Source organism: Lichenostomus cassidix, chromosome 17, assembly GCF_008360975.1.
Source record: "Lichenostomus cassidix isolate B80296 chromosome 17, HeHo_3.0, whole genome shotgun sequence".
In the NCBI taxonomy this organism is placed as follows: domain Eukaryota; kingdom Metazoa; phylum Chordata; class Aves; order Passeriformes; family Meliphagidae; genus Lichenostomus; species Lichenostomus cassidix.
Genome location: NC_139497.1, coordinates 10685078 through 10705688, shown reverse-complemented (window position 1 = coordinate 10705688; position 20611 = coordinate 10685078). Strand labels below are relative to the sequence as shown.

General features: G+C 58.6%; 4 protein-coding genes across 6 annotated transcripts; all 4 read right to left on the bottom strand.

Annotated features, from left to right (window-relative positions):
- Positions 1-3242: 3242 nt before the first annotated feature.
- LCNL1 (lipocalin like 1) lies at positions 3243-6918 on the bottom strand. The gene is made up of 7 exons (XM_085076567.1): positions 6759-6918; positions 6151-6290; positions 5604-5674; positions 4923-5033; positions 4263-4364; positions 4000-4025; positions 3243-3419 (listed from the first exon to the last, which is right to left on the bottom strand). The coding sequence occupies exons 1-6, from the start codon at positions 6852-6854 to the stop codon at positions 4000-4002; spliced, it is 546 nt and encodes a 181-aa protein (XP_084932693.1). The 5' UTR covers positions 6855-6918; the 3' UTR covers positions 3243-3419.
- A 1240-nt stretch (positions 6919-8158) lies between these two features.
- LOC146430052 (lipocalin-15-like) lies at positions 8159-11427 on the bottom strand. The gene is given in 7 exon segments (XM_085076568.1): positions 8159-8709; positions 9178-9291; positions 9562-9600; positions 9603-9625; positions 9835-9974; positions 10585-10647; positions 10649-11427. Coding segments are annotated over 7 exon segments (654 nt in total). The 5' UTR covers positions 10682-11427; the 3' UTR covers positions 8159-8467.
- A 124-nt stretch (positions 11428-11551) lies between these two features.
- On the bottom strand, positions 11552-14139 carry LOC146430051 (lipocalin-like). 3 transcript variants are annotated; one of them, XM_085076565.1, is made up of 7 exons: positions 13980-14139; positions 12889-13028; positions 12730-12806; positions 12500-12613; positions 12206-12307; positions 11965-11994; positions 11552-11713 (listed from the first exon to the last, which is right to left on the bottom strand). In XM_085076565.1, the coding sequence occupies exons 1-6, from the start codon at positions 14076-14078 to the stop codon at positions 11969-11971; spliced, it is 558 nt and encodes a 185-aa protein (XP_084932691.1). In that variant the 5' UTR covers positions 14079-14139; the 3' UTR covers positions 11552-11713; positions 11965-11968. The 3 variants fall into 3 exon arrangements, with proteins under 3 accessions (XP_084932691.1, XP_084932690.1, XP_084932689.1); XM_085076564.1 differs by having other exon boundaries at positions 11969-11994; XM_085076563.1 differs by lacking the exon at positions 11965-11994 and having other exon boundaries at positions 11552-11743.
- A 2544-nt stretch (positions 14140-16683) lies between these two features.
- On the bottom strand, positions 16684-20545 carry C8G (complement C8 gamma chain). The gene is made up of 7 exons (XM_085076566.1): positions 20195-20545; positions 19261-19400; positions 18497-18567; positions 18097-18204; positions 17675-17776; positions 17461-17499; positions 16684-16961 (listed from the first exon to the last, which is right to left on the bottom strand). The coding sequence occupies exons 1-7, from the start codon at positions 20327-20329 to the stop codon at positions 16948-16950; spliced, it is 609 nt and encodes a 202-aa protein (XP_084932692.1). The 5' UTR covers positions 20330-20545; the 3' UTR covers positions 16684-16947.
- Between the last annotated feature and the right edge of the window lie 66 nt (positions 20546-20611).

Here is a 20611-nt window from a genome sequence, read left to right as displayed (position 1 = left end):
GTCCAGCCAGGGTCACCTCACTACAGCCAGAAACCCCATGTTGGCACGGGGTGCTCCTCAGTCAGGTATTCCTCTGGCTATCAGGCCAGGAGAGAGACAGCGAATACAGCCCTGATGGCTGGCTGTGGAAGAAGGGCAGGGAACAGAACAGGGCAGAGACCCCAGCATGGCGCTGCTTCTTCTCTCCTGCACCTCCCTTAATGACAGCTGCAGTGTGTCTGGCAGCTGCAGTGCTTTGGGACACCGGTGTGATTTTGATATACTCCTGGATGTGTATTGAAAGAGGAAAGGCTCTCCTGGGCTCACACCCACCAGTGGCACTTGGTCTCACTCTGCACTACTCAAGACCAGTGGCACTTTGTCTCACTCTGCACCACGCAAAACAGATAGACAAGCCTCGTCCTGATGTCTGCATGTCATCTGAGTGACTCCTGCTGTGGCAACCACACCACCAGCTGGTGACTGGCGCTGCACCTGTCACATGCAAAGGGACATCCAGGGGCCTCTAGCCCATGACTGCTCTAGGCAGGCTGATTGGGCACCCATGCACTCAGGGTTTTTTGGGATAGCCAAGAGCCCACAGGGTCCTGAGCAGCAAGTGGGACCTGGCTCAGGGGCTGAAATCAAAGCATCATGCTTGTGCCAGCCAGTGCTACTCTTACAACCTGAGATTATCCCGTACAGTCAAATTGTATTTTTAAAAAGAGAAAAAATGAAAAGTTAAGAGGATTAACTATCACATATGGGCACAGAGATTGTCTGGAAAGACCAGCTTAGCTTCCCTCTGAGTGCTTAAGCTGATATTAGCACATACAAACTCTAAACAACATTGGGAAGCCTAAATGGAACCCAGCACGACTGCATCAATTTAAAGAATCTGATTAGAAATAGCATAAATATCCTTTAACTTACTGAAGGCAGCAATGTAAGACAACAAAGTCACCAGAATTAGGTGCCTTGCTCCTCTGCTTTGAGAAATGACATCTGCACTTTATTCAAAGGCTCTGGCAGCAGGAATTTAACACTAGAAAATATTTGAAGGTAGCTGGTTAAATTCAAAGAAAATAGCTGATCGAAAAGTGAAGAAACTCTGCATCCACCTTGGCGAAGAAGGAGCTTTGGTGGATCCCCAGAATGGATGATCTCTTCTGCAAATACTTGAAAAGCTCTGTCTGACCAATGCAGAAGGGCATGTGAGTAATAAGATGGAGGAGATGGCATTTCCAGATAAAGTAAGTAATGAAACTCAAACATCACTGCAGCATCCCATCTGCCACTTATCCTCGCTTTGGTGCCCTCTAGTTTTCACCAGACGATGAGAGGAAGAGAATGTGCCAGCCTCTGCAGAGGTGGTCAGAGGGACAACAGATGAGTAGGTCCCCTCACAGTGTGGGAGCTACTCATAAAAGCTGCAATAAATGCCAGATTTGGTTGATGTCTTGGCAAACTATGACACAGAGAAGACCGAATCTAACTTTTGCACAGGAAGATCACACCTCAGAAATACACCTCCTCTCTGGAGGAATCAACAAGACATGGGTGTTGGACACCCCTTCGTCAGATGGGAAGAGCCTTTATCAAAGCTCGCAGGGGACAAGTTGGCATAGGCTAGGGAGGAAGATCTCATTGGGAGAAATCACAGAATGATTCAGGCTGAAATGTCATGCAGTCCAACCTCCGTCCTCAAGCAGAGTCCCCCAGAACAGTCACTCAGGATTGTGTCCAGATGGGTTTTGAGTTCCTCCAGAGGTGACTCCACACGTCTCTGGGCAGTCTGTCCCAGTGCTTGGTAACCCACACAGTATTGAACAGTAAAGATGTAAAGAGTGGCTGAGAGAGAGAGAAAGGTAAGAAAGTCACCCAGGGAAATCACTGTGCTGACTGACAGATGTCTGGTAAAACATCTCTTCCATGAGCAGCAGGTGCCAAAGGGGGCAGCATAAGGAGACATTAGGAGAAGATCAGGGAATAGGATAAGGCTCCATGTAAATCTTAGTTGTATCCTCACCTTTTCAGGGAAGTGAAGGTCCAGGTCTGGCCATGCAGCCCCAGCAGGGACATGGCCTGAACAGGGGAGGGAGAGAGAAAGGTGAGAGGGGAAGCTGGACAAGGACAAGGAGGTTTGTCAAAGATTTAAGATCTGAACAGCATGAGGAGTATGAGTAGAGGAGATGATCTTGCATCACCAGCAGCCATCAGCTTCAAGTCTCAAACTGCTCCTCAGCCATCAAAGGCTGTCCCAGCACCTCCTTTGCTCCAACATCCTTCTCTCTCCATCTGTGTTTGGGACCTGGTGTCTGGGCTGATCCCCACTACACCAACCCAGTTCCCACAGCACCTAGCTGAGCAGCTGAAGATGGAATCACAATGACAGGCGAAAGGGAGAGCAGAGGTGGGTGGTGAAGCTCCTTCCTGCAGGATGCCACCATTGCTGAGTAGGTGCCTAAACCCAGGAAGCCCTTAGGAACACTCAGGGAAGAAAAGTCCCTCTCTTTCAGATATATGATGACATCTGTCCAGGTTTGCTGGGGAGATAAAGGAGTGTTGGATGAGCAGCAGAAACAGATACAAGATTGATGGAAGGGCTGAGGGACTATGGAGGGCTGCATGGGGACCCACACCTCCTCTGCACGGATGGGACTCACACCCAAAAGATACTGAACTGTCAGTTTGTGTGCTCTGGGACCCCAGCTCCAGCAGGGATTTTCTCTGTGGGGTGCCCAGGGGCAGAAACCACAGGCAGCTCTCCAGGTTTGGCTCCAGAGGATTCTGACAGCCATGTTCCACAGCAGCTTGCAGCACCACGGGGCAGAGAAGTCCCAAATCTGAATCTTGCCCTGCCTTGGCTCAGCCTAACCTGTTGGATGAGCTCCTGGAGCTCCCAGGGAGCAGAGAGCTGCAGCCACTGTAGGGCAAGGGGAGGAAAGGTGGTGGATGGTGTGGGTGGGTGGAACCCTCCAAACTTCAACCTCACTCTCTGTGGCCTTTCTCCCTGCATTCCCTCTTGCCCACAGGATTCTCAGCCTCACTGCATCCCTTGCCTCACCTCTGCCTTGCCTGGTCCTGCCCCTCTGGGAGGCACCCAGGAGGGAAAATCCTGTATCTCTGAAACAGCCCTCACTTGGACGAGTTCAGCCTGGGATCACTCCTGGCTGTTCAGGAGGAAGAGCTCCCAGAAGGACAACAGGAGGGACCACACACCCCAGCACCCTAGGTTCTCCCCAGACAGTTACACCATGATCTGGGGAGATTTTCTGTTTATTTGACAAAAAGCAGGGACTGTGTGCTGGAGGAGCAGGGGTTGTGTCAAAGTCTTGACTGCAGAGCTTGGAAGAGAGATGGTGGAGCAGCAGTGTGGAGCTTCAGAGCATGGATCTTGCATTGCTTGGCGGGAGCATCCATGAGCCAGCCTGCATTTCCTGGAAAACAGGTGGGAGAGGTGGGGGCTGAGTAAGGCAAGGACACCAATGGGGCTCTCTGGTAGGATCATTGCATTCTTCTCCAGGTCTCCGCACACTGGTAGGGTGAGGCATCTCCACCAATGGATTTCTAGTAACCCCTACAGCTGTGTGTGCATCCATTTGGTGGGAAAGCACAGGCCAGGGGAGGCCAACAGCAAACATGTTTTGCATGGTAAGACACCAACCCACTCTGGCCAGATTTGCCAGTCCACAAGCCCAGGTGCCCTTTGGCAGAAGCTGGTGTCCCAGCCCTCACTGCTCAAAGGGCTGTGCAGCTGCTTCTCTGCTGGTTTCAGTTCACATGCCCATGTTCAGCACCAGGCACCTCTCCCTGGCAGTCCCTGGGCACTGCTCCCTGGGGGACCCCACTGTAGATCAATGTCCAAAGGAATGGTCCTACCTGCATGCAAGCTCCAGCACAACTTCAAACAGCTCAACCCCAGAGGAATTCAGAGCTCTTGGTAGCCCTCGCTGGGGCACCAAGAGGAACAGTATCCAGGAGAGGACATTGTAAGCACCATGTTGCACTGCAACTCACCTACGGTTCACCAAGGCTGCATTCCTCTGTGGAAGTAAAGAGAAAGCCTGAGTCTGGCACTGTGGTCTGAACAGTCCCATTAAGCACCCAAAGTAGACTACTCAGAAGGAACTTGAGGCTTTCTCCTTGCTTAATGTGCCCAGCCAGAGCACCTCTGGCTGCCAGCACTCCCTTGTGCCAGCTCAGACCACAAAGTGGTGGCACTGATGGGCTGAGCTGGTCCCTGCCTGTGTGTTCCTGTATTGGCCCTGGGCAGTGCTCACCCTGCCTGGGTAGTATCCAGATTGTCTCATCGGTGAAGCCGCTCAGCTTGGCAAGTGTCTTGAACAGCCGTTCGACTTTGGGTCTCACTGACTGAGTTCTGCCTAAAGACAAAGACATGAGTTAGCTCCAGGCTCTGCCTGTCTCCGCATCTGCTGGGAAGCTGGTGAGTGTGTCCAGCACAGGGCAGGAAGGATGGCAGCTCCTGGGAGAAGGCTGGAGGTACTGGTGGAGGTCCTGGGGGGCAGTGGTCCTGGGGAGCAGTGGTCCTGGGGAGCAGGCACATGAGACACTCCACCTAGGGATCGAGATGAGCCAGAGGTCCGGACACCAGCACAGTGGCTCCTCTCTTGGTTCCTGTCCCCATTGATTCTACTCCCCCTTTGCAGCAGGACCCCCAGTCTTCACCCCATTTCACCAAGCAACTTACTCAAGGCCATGGACTTGCAGTACAGTGCAGGAGCCTGAGCCCCAGGCTCCCCTGCCACCCCAAACCCCTGCCTCTTCCCTGCCACACAGGAAACACACAGGGGTACCCTCTGCCCTGCTCCTGCACGTCATCCAGGGCCGGAGTGAGGAGGGGGTCTGTCCCCTGGCTCCTGGCTTTGCAGGAGTCTCAGAAACACCCAACCCCTCTGAGCAGTTCACTGCTGGCTACGCACTGTAAAGTCTCAGCATGTGCAAGGTCTTCCCGTCCTTCTCTCTGGTGGCAAAGACAACCATGTAGGTCCTGCCATCAGTATCCACCAGCCGCACTGTCTTATTGCCTCTGTCTGCAAAAGGATGTGGAGAAAAATTAATTACCTTCTCCTGGAAACCGCCATAATGCAAAGGGGCTGTAAGACCATGAAGCCCACCAAGCCCATCTTTCCTCTGTGTCTCCCCATCCTGGTTTTCTCTCTTGCTCCTCTGAAAGCCTGGGGATGGCCACAGACCACAGCAGAGCAGACAGATGCAGAGGTGAGACAAGGAAGGGCTGTGGATGGTCAGTGCAGGCTGTTGGCCAGTGTCAGACTGATCCTTGGGCTGGAAATGGTGGGAAACCAGTCCTGCTCCATCCTCGGGAAACATCCACCCAAGGACTTTCTGCAGAATCAACCTGCTTGTCTCCAGGGTTTAAGCTTGGTCTGAATGTATTTATTCCAGAGGGAGGGAGGGATTGGGGGGTTCTGCCATGCTGCGGGGCCACCAGCCCTGGGGTGCAGCTGGCACCTGGACACAGAGGGATGTCCCACGCAGGACACAGGAGGGGCAGGCAGTCCTGAGGGCCATGTCCCCAGGGACAGCCAACTGCTTCAGATATGGCTCTACCCCACCCCAAGAGCCAGCCTCCTCCCACTCACCAGAGCTGTAGTATTCATACGGGCTGCGTGTTGGCTTGTAGATTGATTCAAATTTCATACATCTCTCTGGGCTGTGAAACAGTGAAAGATGCTCCAGCTGAGGTGAAGTGATCCCCTTTCCCCTCCCCTGTTCCACGGTTGCTATCCCAGATGTGGGACTTGCTATTCAGAGGTGGGATGGTGTGGCCAGAGCAGGAGGGGACAGATACTGCCCTTGGAGCAGTGGGTGCCTGGGCTGGGAGGGGACAGTGCTGGTACCTGGGGATTATTCTTGCCCTCACTCATGCTCTGAGCTTCTGGGATGAGGCTGGTCCTGTTGTGAGAGTTTTAATTGTGGGGTCCCATCCCACCCTATGTGGTGTCCTGGCTGAGGTTGCTCTGAGCCTGCCCTGAAGAGGGGGTGTCCACAGCTGTCCCAAGCCCCTCGTGGTCCTATCTCACCCCCTGCCTAGGTCTCAGTGAGTGCACTCAGGTGGAGACCCACCAGTGAAGGTCCAGGGAGGAGGTTGGTCAGTGAAGCCTGTGGAGAAAAGCATGTGGGACTTACGTGGGAATTGCAAAGGAGATATCCAGGTCACCATTCTCCAGGACCGTAATGTTGGCCATTGCCATCTTCAGCTGGTCCTTCTTTTGGAGATAACTCTTGGAGTCAGAGGCCATAGCAGTGATGTACCATGTCCCTGCAATCTGGCAGCGAGAGCAGGCTCTGAGTCCAGAGGAGCAGTCAAGAGTGTTCCCTCCTCAGGGACCAAGCCAGGACATCCTTAGCACATGGAACACCCAGATCTCCTCCAGGCAACAAAATTCCCTACTGGGGTACCTATGCAAGAGCTGGGTGACTGTCCTCACCCGGGTGTGACACCAAAGCAATGGTGGCTGTAGTGTCCCTAGCATCAAAACAACTCTACAGTCCTCCCCACTCTGTTGGTGACCAGAGACCATACTCCCTTCCCTTCCCTTCCCTTCCCTTCCCTTCCCTTCCCTTCCCTTCCCTTCCCTTCCCTTCCCTTCCCTTCCCTTCCCTTCCCTTCTCCCTTTCTCCCTTTCTCCCTTCCTCCCTTCCTCCCTTCCTCCCTTCCTCCCTTCCCTTCCCTTCCCTTCCCTTCCCTTCCCTTCCCTTCCCTTCCCTTCCCTTCCCTTCCCGCTGGGGGTCACCTTGCTCTTGTCCAGCTCCACAGCTCCCAGGTCCTCAGCCTGCACACGCAGCAAGCAGATCAGGATCAGCCCCACGCTCAGCCCCATGGTCCTCATCTTGCCTCAACACCTCTGGCTTCAAAAGTGAGACGGGGAGAGGTGCCGGGACTGCCAGATTTATAGCTCCGTTCTCCCCCCTCCACCCCCCTCTCCCCGCCGCTGGAGCCGTGCCGAGCGCCACGGGAAAGCTGTTGATGTTGGCTTGAGCAAGGGGGTGGCTTCGAAGAGCAGGAGTGAGTGCAGGGTGAACAAACCCCTGGGGCAGAGAGGGATTTGTGCCTGCCGGCCCCAAAACAGGGTTACAGGAACTGTTGCACCACTGCTGAAATTTGGGATTTCCCCAGTTCTTTTAGCTGATTGTGAAAGAATAAAGTGAACGGTTGTTTTCCAACGGGTTGCCAAAGGGCTGCCAGGAGGAGCGGGATGTTCTTCCCGGCACAGGCCCCGGGGCAGTACCTTGTCCCAGCTCACCAAGGCGCTTGATGACCTGCTCTTCTGGCCAAGCTGAAACCTGCCCCGCAGCAGGTGCTGGGATCCTGCCCAAATGCAGCCATTCACTGGCACAGCCTGACCCGTGGTGTCTATGCTGGCCTCCCCACCTGTGCTGGGGCACTCAGGGTCTGCCAAGGGGGATGCACCCCGAGCAGGGCAGACAGCAGAACGGGTTCATGTCACTGTGGGAGTGTGCTCCTCCTTCCCAGAATGTGATGTCCTCTGTGGCCTGGCTCTGCCAGGCTTCTGGGGTCACAGCCCCACACCTGCCTGGGCACTAAGAGACTCCAGAGCAGGCGAGGGGGACGGGCGGACGGACGGGACAGGCGGACGGACCAGAGGCTGCCTTCACTCTGCAGGAGGTGGAGGGGGATGAAAACTGCCCTTGGGGTTCATGGCAGCATAGCCTTACCTTGGTCAGTGGGTAGATGAGGGACCAAGGGGGGTGGAGACAGGCTTGGGGGTCCCAGTCCTGCCATGGGCAGCTCTGGTGCTGCCCCACTCCCAGCTGGGTGGCATGGGAGAGGACTGAGCAGAGAATGGGGTGTCATAGGGGAGTCCCTGCAGGCAGCACTGGGCAGCCAGACTGCTTAACCCTATCAGCCAAGAGCTACTGGCCACCCAGCTGGGCTGTGCCAGCTCATATACACCTTGGCTCCATTCTTCCCTGCCCTGGGCAGCTGCTCCCCTGCACCTTCTCCGTCCTCTGCTCCCCATCCTCCCCATGCTGGACACAGCAAACACCACATCAAGGGAGCCCCCTAACACCCCTGGGGGGCTGCCAGGAAAGGTCAGCTCCAGGACTGTTGGGCTCAGGGTGTCTGGGAATCCTGGCACCTGCTCCCACCAGCAAAGCACTGAGCTCTAGGGCAGCTTCTGCATCTATTTAATTTAGGAGATTGAGGGGTGATCCTGGTGTGGAGCAGGGAGTTTGGCGGAGCCTTGACAGGGTGGATGGGAAAGAGAACCATGGAGTGGGGAGCAGAGACCAGTGCCCACTAAGTCTGGAGGACACATGTCCCTTCAGCTGCAGAGGCAGGACAGGCCAATGACAGGTCAGAGCAGGGCAAAGCTGACATGACACAGCCCCAAGGCAGGCAGGGGATTCCTAAGGGGCTGCAAGTCTCTGCTCAGCCCAGGCCATGCTGGAAGGGAGTCACAGCTTCCCCTTGCCACACTCACCTGATGGCCTTGGTGCATTGGTCTGTTGGAAAGCAAAGAGAGGGGTGAGTGTGCCATTGGCAGCATCCTGAGCCCCTGCGTGGAGTCCCCATGCAGAGGGGACACAGCTGCCACCCTGTGCCCTTGGGCCACTCACCTGACTTGGGCAGGTTGGCCAGCATATCCTCGGTCAGACCCATGGTGGGGATGAGCTCTGTGAACTTCTGTAGGAGCTGGGGGCTCACATCCTTATCCTTTGCTACAGTCACACACCCGAAGTGGGGGCTGGTGAGTGTGAGGAATCCCGGCAGCCAGCCCCACACTGAGGGTGCATCTACTGTGGGGCAGCAGCTGGATCCCAGGGAAGGGCTAAGGGGAAGCTATGAAGGTGCAAGGTGGACACCAGGCAACCCACAGCTACCCTGGGCTGGCAGCAAAGGGGCACAAGCCCCTTGGGATGAGCGACCCTTTTGCCTGCGGTGGTATGGGGCGGCTGGCAGGGTTGGGGATCTGCAGCTGGGTTGGCACACTGCAGTGGAGCTCTGGTTCAGCCTGCAACCAGCTGGATATATCTTTAATGCCAGGTTTCATTCACCTCAAAATTAATTCTCTAGGTGATGGACATGGGGTGGTGCTGCTGGTGGCCCTGGGTAGTGGGGGAGAGCCCAGCCCTCACCCACTGCTGGAGCCCCCATTATTTTCCAGGAGCCAGGACCCCAACATGCACTGAGGAGCTGCAGTGCCGTGCTGGGCTCTGTCTTGCTTTGCTGGGCCTCATGCAGGACAGCTTAGTGGCTGTAGTCTGTCTCCCTCACAAGCTGATCCCTCTTCTCTTGTGCTGCTAAAGGACCCCAGAGGTGAGCACTTGGGCAACGTGGCACAGTCTGAGCCCTCCTGGAGCCTACAGCTGAGTGCTCAAGCCTCAAATTTGCCTGAGCGGGATATGATGAAGGATCCCCTGTGCAATGTGGAGGAGCACACAACCTCTCACTGAGCTGTGGAGGCAGAGAGGCCAAGCCCACCTCCCACTGCTCCCCAGACATGGGGGACTGGGGATGCCCACCCTCTGTTTCAAGGTACTCATGGCTCAAAACCCCCTGCCCAAGTATACCCATATGGTGCCCTGCCTGACCACTCTGCTGGAAGAGTGGCTCAAATTTTGGCATTTGTCCAGCCTGGAAATGGAACACGAAAAAGACAAATGTGTTTGGACGCCACATGCGAGGGCAGTGGGGTGGTGGGCACAGTGGGGAGCCCAGCCTGCCCAGGGGGGTGCACCAAGGCAGGAGTGGGCAACCCAGGGAAGTGGGCCTGGGGGAATTGCTGTGGTGAGGATGGGAGTCTCTGGCCCATGGGGGACATGGTAGGCAGGATGGACACTCACAGGGGCCAGACCAACTCCGTGGCCAGGTCTCCCTCTGATGTGAAGCTGATGATGGCCATGGGTGACTTTATCCCATCTTTCATCTTCCGGAAGATGGAGCAGTTGGAATCAGTGGCTGTGGCATGCCACATCCCTTCAAACTACAGCAAGACATCACCAGTGGAATTTGGGAAATCTGTGGGGACCTGCTGCCTGCCAGGGGGATCTGCACCCCTCCATGGGGGACCTGGCAGCCCACTGCAGAAATCTGCCAACCTGCAGTGGACCTGCCACTCTCTGTGGGGATCTGTGGCCCTCTTCAGGAACCTGCAACCATCTCTGTTGTTCTGCCCTCCACCATGGGGAACCTGACAGCCTAGCACAGAAACTTGCCAGCCTGTGGTGGCAGACCTGCCACCCTCTGTGGGGGCCAGCCAGTCAAACATGGGGACATGCCACCTTCCTGCGTGCAGAACACCCTGTCCTGCCCATGCCAGGAGTGAAGGTGCAGCATCTGTCCCACATTCCCTGGGGAAGTGTCACATGCTTGGGGACTTCATGGCCCCACGTGCTCATGTCCCTGCAGTGGGGCTACTGCTGGCACACAGCAGCCAGGACTAACCTGGTTTTGCACAGGCTCTCCCCGAAGCTACCCTGGAGCTGTCTCAGGGATGGGGCTGGCAGGTGCCTGGGGGTGCAGCACAGGCCCCCTGCCCCAGCCAGCCCCTCCACCCCAGGCAGGATATGCCAGGCAGTGCTCTGTGCTGTTACCTTCTTGATGTCCAAGTCCAGCTGCACGAGGACTTGGGCCCCTGCCCACAGCAGGAAGAGCAGGGGCCAGTGCCAGGCTGGGCAGTGCTGCTGTCATCCTTGCCCTGGGGTGGATGTGGGCAGGAGAGGCTGCACCCACTTTTATGGTCCTCACTGCTGGCAACACTCCTGCCCACTCCAGCTTTATGCAACAGGTTACACAACAGCAGGGATAACCTGTGCCCAGCTCAGGTGACAGAGCTGACCATGTCCCCCCTAGTTGCCCAGTCCCAGATGAATGCAGCCTTTTATGAAACCCAGCCCAGAGCACGCCAGACTGAGCGCTGCCCAGTGTGTCTGGAGAAGGGACATCCAGAGGCCCACTCCACTGGTTCTGGAGTCTGTCAGTATGGAATGGATCCTGCCTCAGGATGCTCAGTGGCAGAGAATGGTTGTGCTGGTGTTCTACCCCAGGCTAAGACACAGCCTGGTGCCCTCCCAGGCTGGTGGCAGCAGGCTCAGACCCTACTGCTGCAGAGGGTCCAGGTTCATGGGATGGAGCCCAGGGGGGTTGTCAGGATTGAGCCACACCCAGAGCTCAAAGACATCCTTCTGCTTCATGACCATCCTTCCCCAAACTTTTGGTGAACCCCTGTGATTGCTCATTGCCCCATTCCCATGCTGCCAGCCTGCTCTGCAGCAGGGAAACCAAGGCAGGGAGGCTAGGGGAGCCCAGGGTGCCCAAGGGGCAGAGGGGAGCAGATGCCCCCCTGGGTCTCAGCCTTGGGGACCCTTTTTTCTGGGATGGAGCGGGTTCAATGGCCAGACAGCACTGTGCGATGGGGCTGTGAGTCTCAGCCCAGAAGATCCGTGGGCAGAAGCTGGGGTCAGCCGTGACCCCCAACCCCAGTCCCAACCCCACTTGCCATGCTTCCCCCTCCCCATCGCCTCGTTGGGGCTGCCCTACAATAATCCAGCAGGCAAGGACTGGTTTTTTATGGGTTTTAATTGAAACAGGGGTAGAGGTGTGGGTTGTGAAGCTGAGGAGCGAAGACTGCTGCAGTGCTGGGGGGCACTGGGCGTGGGATGGGACAGGGTGGTCACCAGCTTGTGGCGCTGTTGGGGCTCTGGCTGGCAGCAGCTGGTGGGTCTGCTTGGGAAAAATGGGGGATGAGCATGGCTGAGCTGTAGGAGACTGGGTGACACACAGGGGGACATGGGCCTGGCCAGCCCCACACTGAGTGGGTGGGCACCCACCACCCAGGGCCTGGGGTGCCTCACAGGGCTGGGTGGGGGATCCCCAGTAGGTGTGAGGAGGGGAGCAGCCTGGGTAAGGGTTGTGGAAGAGCTAGGGGCTCTGTGGGGTGAAGTGGCTTAAAGCACCCACAGCAAAGGCAGGACTCACCTAAGCAGCATCTGCCATGCATTTGTCTGTGGGAGGAAGAAACAGGGAAATCAGCTCCTCTGGGGGCTGTGAGACCTCAGCCATCCTGAGGGACCCTGAATGGGGGCACTCCATGGCTGGCCCCATGTTGGCCCCATAGAGAGGCAGAGACAAGCCAGGAGGGTTTCCTCCCTCTCAGTCCCCCTGGGGTATCTCACCCCTTACTCCCCAATGCCCTCCCTGTTCTCCCAGCCTCACCCGTCTGGGGCAGGATGAGGATCTCGTTGTCCGTCAGGCCCTGCTCCCTGGAGAACTGGGTGAACATATCCAGGCGCTCTGGACTCAGCTCCTTTGTCCGGCCTGCAGCCAAGAGCAGGGTGAGAGGCAGCCACCCTGTACTTGCTGTACTGGGCAGCCCAGCAAGGGGGTCCCGACCCAGCCATCATCCCCCCCTGGGTCACCCCAGCTTGGGAAGTTATGTTGCCCTTCTCCCATGGGAAAGACAGACATTCCAGGGGGGTGGACAGCATGGGGGTCCCAGGGCAGACATACTGTAGAGCAGCACCATGGTGGAGGAACCAGTGCTCTTGGAGATCTGGGTGGCCACCAAGGCATACTCCTCATAGTTGGTCTCCACCACATGGATGTTGTGGTTGCTGCCCCAGCCTGTGGAGGATAGGGGCACAGCTCAGCCCTGAGCTCTGAATCAGCCCCAAGGCAGAAGCAGGGACAGCAGGGTTGTGAGCATGTTATGGGCTGCCCCACAGGAGCTGGGCACTCACGTGGGCTGGTGTAGCTGAAACGCCCCGGCTGCTCTGTCTTGGTGTAAAGACTGTTCCTCGTCACGCACTGGTCACCCCTGGAGAGCACAGCAGCAGGCAGTGCACCACTGCCCACCCCCAGTACCCCTTCCCTGCTCACCCCCTCCCCATGCCCCATACTTGGGGTAGGTGGAGGTAACTTCCAGGTTCCCATCTGCGGTGGTGGAGATGATGGTGGTGCACATCTTCATCAGGTGCTTCTTCTCCTTGAACCAGTTAGAGTTGGAGGCCAGGCCAATGCTGTACCATCGCCCTGTGAGCTGCACAAAACCTCCACTCAGCCCCAGCTGCGCACAGACCCTGTCTCACCCCTCAGCCCCCAGCAGCCCCAGCCCAGGCCATGTCCCTCTCCCCTGGCAGCCCATTCCCTATAGCAGGACAGTGTCCCAGGGTCCTGTCCCCCAGGGAGCTGCTACAGCTCTTGGCAACCACAAAATCTAGGAACAAGGAAATCCCTGTTTCATGACATGCCCTTCACTGCCCAGCACTTGGGTGTTTCCTTCCTCTTTGCCCCAAGCCCAGGGAGTGACAGGACTGCCTGGCTCTGAGAGGCCATTTCCATCCATCTGGGAGTCTAAGAAGGGGTCAGGACACTGGGTCCAGCATGGCTCATTCCAGTCCAGTATATGGAGCCAGCAGTGTGATGCCCCTGAGGGAACTTTCAGCCTCAGAGATCAGCTGTGGCTGATCACCACTGCAGGACATCCCAGACTTCTGTCTTTGCAGAAAGTGCCTCCCTCCATCTCAATCACCTTCCTGGGGTGGCTGTGTCCCCCAGAACCTTTCCAGGCGCAGACGGGTGTATGGGATGCCCTAGCACGGCAGCCCTCGTTTTTTTGTGGCCCTGGGCTGGCGTTTTTGTCAGGGAGGGGTTCCCATGGACCATCTCTGTGCTGTCAGACTGAGATTGCACTTCTCACTCTCCCCTGTAAGATCCCTGTGTATCTACACCCACTCCACAGCACAGCAGCAGCTGAGACCCATGCCTAACCCATGGTCCTGCCCCACAGGCTGGAGCTTGGATGCTGAATCCCCTCTAGAGCCACCAAACCCAGGCACTGGGAGGTACCCAGGATAGGGAGCTGCATGGGCACCAGTGCGAGCCTGGCCCCCCCACCCACCTGCACCACCCCCTCCTCACATTTTCAGGGCAAGAATCCCCCGAAACACCCCAAACCTCCGCACAGGTGATGCCGGTTGGCCTGGGTCACCTTGTCCTGCTGGAAGTCAGCTTGGACAGGAATGCCGTCCTGGGCATGCAGTGTCCCGAGCAGGGCCAGCCCCAGGATGCCGAGCAGTGTGGACTGCATGGCCAAGCCGAGCCGAGCCGAGAGCAGAAGGCAGAGCGCTGCAGTGCCGGAGAGTTTGTCGAGCCCCTATTTATGGGCTGGTGTTGCGAGGCCCCGGGGGAGCCAGCCCTGCCTCCCCCCGTGCCGTTATGCAAGCTGGAGCAGGGCAGAGCGCTGAAGCCAAAGGGCAAGCAGGGGATCCTGCGAATGCTTCCCTCCTGTTGATACGACATATTTGCTCCAGGGTGCCAAACTGCTTTGCAGTGAAAACAGCCGGCCGCCAGCGTAGTGACCACCCTGCCCCCAGCGCTGCTGGGCTGGGGCGGGGAGCAGCCCGCGGACAGGGGCCAGTGCTGCCCCATCTACACAGGGTGGCCTCACTCGGACCCAGAGTGGGGCTCCAGTGGAGGGAATTTCCGGTGCCTGTCAGGGACCAACGCAGCCCATGGGACAGGACACCAGCGTGTGCTCCTTTGGGACCCCCTGCTTTGCCCTGACTCAAGTCCCTGCATCACCCAAGAAAGCATCTCTGTTAGCCCTAGCACACTCGGGGTGTGTCCCACCGGGGTGCAGCTCCAGTGCATCCCACTGGTGAGCTGGGGAGCTCCATGCTCAGCTCCCTGGGGACCAGCATGCAGCCAGATGGACCCCAGAGCTTCACACCCCACCACCCTGCACCCTTTGCCAAGTGGAGCTAGAGATGCCCTCCCTCTTGGTTTGGGTTCACTAGCAGGCACTAAGGTGTCATCCACCCCACCCCTTTCAATCTGGGGACCCCCTGCATGATGAGGGCAGGGGATGTACGCTGTGTTCCAGCAGCAACGCCCATGGGTCTGGCAGGCTTTGGGAAGGGCTGGCCATGCTGGGCAGAGCCCCAGCCCCACAGCACAGCCTTGCCAAGGTGCTTTACATAAGGAGCATGTTTTCACAACAGCTGGTTTTCCCCTGGCAGTCCCCCTGCACATTCCCTTCCCCGTGCCTCACTGTGAGGCCGCCCTGCCCCGTGCACCCCGCGCCTGCCTGGCCCTGTGGATTTATGAAAACAAAACAAAAGCTGAGCCAGGCAGGACTGGACATCACGAGAGCCTGACTGGGGCCCCGCATGCTGGGCTGGGGCTCAGTCTCCCCCTGAGCTCATCCTCAGGGTGCTGGAGGAACTCTATCGGGCACAGAGGCAGGGAGCACCCATGGGTGTCACTGTCACCTAGCACTGTGGCATGAACACAAAGTCCCCCCTGCTGCCAGGTACTCCCAGCTCTCTGCCCAGGTGGCCGGAGAGGGTGCTTGATGGATACTCAGGTGGTGCCCAGCTCTCCTAGGGGCGGCAAAGCTGGGAGCCAGCACAAGGACCTGGGTGGTAAAGCTGGTGCATGCTCAGGAGCATGGGAGCACTTGGGGGCACAGGGGAACACCAATGGGACAGGAAGAGCAGGGCTGAAAGCAAGATGGGATATCTGGGCTGTGGGTCCCCATCGCAGCTGGACACAGAACCTTGGGCATAACCCAGGTGTTTGCACCAGATATGGTTTAACCCCAACCATGGATGAGCTGAGCCAGGATGAGGGGTGTGGGGAATCCTTGGGGACCAGCCCAGCTCCCAGGGCTCTCCCCTTGCCCCATATTGCCCGGCCCAGTGCAGACACTTTGGGGCACAGGTAAAGTGTGCTGGATCCACCACAGCCCAGCTCTGTCAGGCCTCAGGGGGCGGCTGGACTGGACACAGCTGCCTTGCATGTGGGTGGTGGGAACATGGCCTGGCTCTGGGCACATCACGTGGCTTCCCTTACATAATTCCCTGATAAACAACATGTGTCACCAGTTCCCGCTAGGATTGCAAAATGCCGGTGCTGGGAGTAGAGGGTTGCTCCCTGCCCCAGGGGCTGCAGGGGGTACGGGACCCCCCACCTGCCTGCTGTGGGGGCTGTTCCCCGTCCACTCCTGAATCCAATGGCAATGGGCACCGCTCACCTGGAATGTGTGGCAGGATGGCCTCAGCCAGGCTCCATACACAGGGAGGAGGGGTTTGATGAGGAGCTGCAGTGTTGACCCTGGGGCTCTCTCCTAGTGCGTGCCCCCACAGCCCTCCCAGTGCTCAGCCTGTCTCTCTGAGAGATGCTGGCTGTGCAAGCAGGGGTCCAGCTCAGGCAGCAGCCTCTCAGTTAATACACACTGCTGGCTGGGGCAGGGGAACAGGGTGTTTCCCAGCCTTGGAGGCCCTGGGGATGGGAAGCAGGATTGCACGACTGAGATTTCCTCCCTGGGGTCCCTGAGAGATCTCCCAGATTGTTAGGGGAAAAGGCAGATACTGTGCTGTCCCCACCGCCCCTAAGCCCATGCCCCCTGTGGCCGCAGGCATGGTGCTGTTCCCCTCAGTGCTGGGCCCTCCCCTGCCCCCCACTAGCTGGACCACAGGCATCACCACAATCCCTGCTCCACTATCCCATGGGTGGGGAGGGCTCAGGGAGAAGATGGTGGGGGTCTGCATGGAAGGGGGATGCACAGCCCCCCAATACCCACACAGCATACCCCAGCCAGGAGCACATGTCCAGGGCACTGGCAGCCCACGGTGGAGGCAGTGCTGGCCTGACTGGGGCAGACCAAGAGGTGGACTGGCCTGTACGCAGGCTCTTCTCTGAGGCATTTATTAGGGTGTTCCTGGTTGCTGCAGGAGAGTTAGGCACAGAGCAGAGGGAGAACACAAGCTGGGGGGCACAGGACAAGGACAGCTGCTAGCACAGCTGGAGGGGCTGAGCAGCCCCAGAGCTGGCTGCAGAGCTGTAGAGCAGCAGTGGGAGCTCATGAAAATGTGGCTCAGACCTGTGAGGCCATGGGCAGCAGCTAGCTGACATGAGGGCTGAGCTCTGGGACCCCCTGGCATCTCCATCTGCACCTACAGCTTCGTTTCTGTAAGGAAGAGAAGTACTGAGGGGCTGGTAGAATGTCCAGAGGTAGGATAGAGACCTACCTCTGCCTCCCCAAAAACCAATGACAAGTGATGGAGCTGTCCCCAGCCCTCACCCCGGGTTCCCCTGTGCCAGGACATCCCATCCCAGACCAGCCCTTAGCCCAGGAATCACCAACATAGATCCATCAAGCCCAGTCTGACCCATGTGGGGGGTGAATAGGGTTTGCTTTGCCAGGATACACCTGATGCCCATCCTGTGTGAGGGTTTGCCAGGCAAGGGCACAAACTCCATTTTGAGGAGTAGTCTGGTACAGCCCTCCCGTGCCAGACCAGTCCTCCGACACTCCTGGGGCAAGACCACACAGCCACAGTAGAGTGTGGATCTGGCCCAGTGTGCTCAGTCCACAGCCAAGACAGGGACACCCCACTTGTGCCCAGTGTGGAACAAAGCCTGCCACATGAGGGCACTCAGCACATGACCCTGCATCCCCAACTCACCATCAAGGATGTGAAACTCATCTGCGGCGTCACAAAACCCTGCAAGAGACAGAGCCCAGGGGGTGTCACTTTATCTGGGACCTAGCATCCTCCAGCTCCATCACTCCCAGGACATTACAAGGTGCAGTCCCATCCTTGCATTTTTGTCCCTGGGGTGGCTGGAGCATGGGGACAGACCCCACATGGGTCTCCCCAAGGACCATGTGCCACCCACCGTAGGTGGGGAAGTAGTAGGTCACATCCTCACTCAGACCCACAGCCCTGACGTGCTGCTCAAACTTGTCCACGATGGCGTCACTGACCAGGCTGGTCCGTCCTGCACGTGGGGAGACATGACCGGTGGCCTCGGGCCCTATCTGGCCCTGCTCCGAAGGCCCCCACGCCCCTGCACAAGGCCCCCATGCCCCTGCCTCATGGCTCAGGGCCCAGGGGTCTTTCAGCTCAGAGAAGTGGGTTCCCAGTTCCCCCCTTACCATCGCCCGTTCAGCATCTGGGGACCATTCTCCAGCTGGGGAGTGACCCCCATTCCCATGTTGGGTCCTCCAAGGCTTCAGCTAGCATCTCCTGAGTCCAGCACAGGGACAGGTTTCCCACCCCTGTCCTTCACCTGCCATGAGGCCCTGAGCCCTGACCCACCATAGAGCTTAACAGAGACGCTGTGGCCCTTCTGGTAATAGAGGATGACAAAGCTGCTGGGGTCGGCCTCACCCACTACCACATCCACCTTGCTGCTTTTCCTCTGCCCTGGAAAGGACAAGAGCCCAGTTAGTCCTGGTTAATCCTGGCTAGCCCTGCATCATCCAGGGGCTTCATTTCACAAGCCGGGTGTACAAGGGGTGAATATTAGGAGCAGAGTGGGGCAGCCCCATAGGCACCAGCCCGTGGTGTCACCTGTGACAGCACCTGGCACTTAGAGACCTGAGACATAAGATGCTGGGAGGGCACTGGGAAGAGAGACACTGGCACCAAAGCCCTGCTAAAAGCAGGACTGGGTGGCTCCTGCAGCCTCCTGCCACCCCAGCCCCATCTTCCTCACCCTTCAGCAGGAAACGTCCAGGAGTCTGGGCGGGAAGGTAGTGCTGCCTGATTTCCCAGCACACCCTGTCCCTGCATGGGGAGAGGAGGAGGAGATGTTAGTACAGGCTGGAGAGGATCTTCCTGGGTCCCTGCCTGCCCTGCCTGCCAGGGTACACATGCTGTCTGTTTCCATGGGACTTTGTTTTCTTCCCAGGGAAAGATGTCCCAGAACACCATGGAGACATTGTGAGAGATGTTGAACCTCAAAATCTGCTGAGCCCAAGGAGTCCCTGCCACCTCCCTGCAGCACTAAGCCTGGTCAGGACCTCAGGGCTCAGCAGGGTGGGGAAAGTGCTCACAGATGTGCTGAAGGTCCCCATCCTCAGCCATGCTGCCCCTGGGATAATCCCAAGAGCCAGTCCCAGGCTGGGCAGTCATGGAGCCACCACATGTCTCAGTTTTGCCAGCCTGGCTGTCCCCACACTGATCAGCCTGAGCACCCTGAGCCCACCCTGGGCTGGTGGCCGTGCAGGTGGCAGGGTGCCCATCATGGCCAAGGCTTCTACTACAAAACTCCGCAGAGGGTATCCCACCCACACGTGGCTCTGGAACAGCTCTGTCCTCCTTGAAGCCTGTGACTAGGGCTGGCACTGCTCTGACTTGCTTTCACAGCTCCCATCCTACTCAGCATCCCCTGCCCCCATCCCAGGGCACCAGTCCTGTTCTGACCTGCCTGTAGCATCCCTGTCCCTGCCTGCGGTCCCTGTGCCCAGCATCACTCACAGTTTCCTGAAGGTGCTGATGGCCAAGCTCTGCCCGTCCAGGATGGTCACCATCACTGTTGTGGCCTCAAGCAGGTGGCTCTGCTCTGCCAGATTGCTGCAGCGGGAGGCCATGCCGACCAGGAACCACTTCCCTGAGAGCTGCATGGTACTGGAGTGTCACCATCTGCAGGGCCACCAGCCTGGGGTGCCACCACTCAACCACCCTGAGCACTAACTTTCCCCTCACTTGGCACCTCTGCCCACAGCCTGCCCCTTGGGGTGCCCACTGGGCACAACTGCCCTTCAGTTGCTGGTGGGTGGGATGGCAGGGCAGAAGGACCCTGGCATGGGGACAGGCTGGGGTGTGTAGGGGGTGTCCAAGGCACCTGCCCATGGCTCACACTGCCCACAGCACTGCAGGCACCCCAGTGCCACAATGGGTGTGTGCTGGGCATCACCTGATGCTGCAGTCCCAGCTCGGCCCCTCCAGCAGAGCCCCAAGTTCAACCCAAGCCCCAGAGTGAGGACGGCTGTACCGGCACTTCGGCAGCTCCAGATAGGTCAGGACGGGGGTCCCTGCGAGGCTCCGGTCCCCGCATCCACCCCGAGGGCAGCTCTGTGGGCAGTGCTGGGGCTGAGCTGCACTCTAGCAGCCCTGGCTGTGTGCGGGGGGCACCGAGGGGCTCGGGCAGGGGATGGGCTGGGAGGCTGAATCTGGAGAGGGACATGGGGGGTCAGCCCTAGAGGGGGACACGAGATGGGCTGCAAGGGTGGGCCGGGGGGGAGTGGCACCCGGGGTCTGCCCAGGACGGGGATACAAGAGGATGGACTGCAAAGCCCACCGGGGGTCTGCTCTGCAGGGGGACACGGAACAGGACCCACCGTGGCTACCTGCAGCTCACCCCAGTGCGGGGTCAACGGGTGCCCACAGACCCCCCTGCCCAATCCCTCACCTGGGGGAGGTTGAGCCCCTCCTGAGCCACCACCTTCTCCAGCGGGCTCGGGGGCGGCCGCTGCCTCTGCGCCGCGCGCAGCCCCGGCGCCTTGAGGAGCAGCCCGAGGAGCAGGAGGGTGCGCAGGGCTGCCATGTGCCTGTGTGCGAGGCCCGCGCTGCAGGGAAGCGGCGGGGCCAGGCGGGCAAGGCCGGGAGCCAGGCGCCCTCGTGGCGGCCAGCCGGGGTCAGCGCCAGGGTCAGCGCCGGTGTCAGGTCAGGGCCGGGCGGGGCCGAGCCCGACTGGGGCCCCGTGAGTGGGTACGGGCACGGCCGGGGTTGAAGGGCCAGGCTGGTGGGACTCGGGCACAGGTTCGGGCGGGGCGTCCCTGGGTGGGCGGGCCCGTCCGCGGTAGGGCGGGGCCTAGCTGAGGCGTGG

Excerpts from the sequence above, each read along its gene's own strand:
- LCNL1 (XM_085076567.1), bottom strand. The coding sequence starts at position 6,854 with ATGAGGACCATGGGGCTGAGCGTGGGGCTGATCCTGATCTGCTTGCTG. Across the intron at positions 6,291-6,758 it reads TGGAGCTGGACAAGAGCAAG|ATTGCAGGGACATGGTACAT; the intron begins GTGACCCCCAGC and ends TCTCGCTGCCAG. Across the intron at positions 4,365-4,922 it reads GCACATGCTGAGACTTTACA|GCAGAACTCAGTCAGTGAGA; the intron begins GTGCGTAGCCAG and ends CTTTGTCTTTAG.
- LOC146430051 (XM_085076563.1), bottom strand. The coding sequence starts at position 14,078 with ATGCAGTCCACACTGCTCGGCATCCTGGGGCTGGCCCTGCTCGGGACA. Across the intron at positions 13,029-13,979 it reads CTGACTTCCAGCAGGACAAG|CTCACAGGGCGATGGTACAG; the intron begins GTGACCCAGGCC and ends GGTTTTGTGCAG. Across the intron at positions 11,744-12,205 it reads CCTCATCCTGCCCCAGACGG|CCATGCTCATCCCCCATTTT; the intron begins GTGAGGCTGGGA and ends CCTACAGCTCAG.
- C8G (XM_085076566.1), bottom strand. The coding sequence starts at position 20,329 with ATGGCAGCCCTGCGCACCCTCCTGCTCCTCGGGCTGCTCCTCAAGGCG. Across the intron at positions 19,401-20,194 it reads AGGGGCTCAACCTCCCCCAG|CTCTCAGGGAAGTGGTTCCT; the intron begins GTGAGGGATTGG and ends AGTACCATGCAG. Across the intron at positions 17,500-17,674 it reads CTACTACTTCCCCACCTACG|GGTTTTGTGACGCCGCAGAT; the intron begins GTGGGTGGCACA and ends TGTCTCTTGCAG.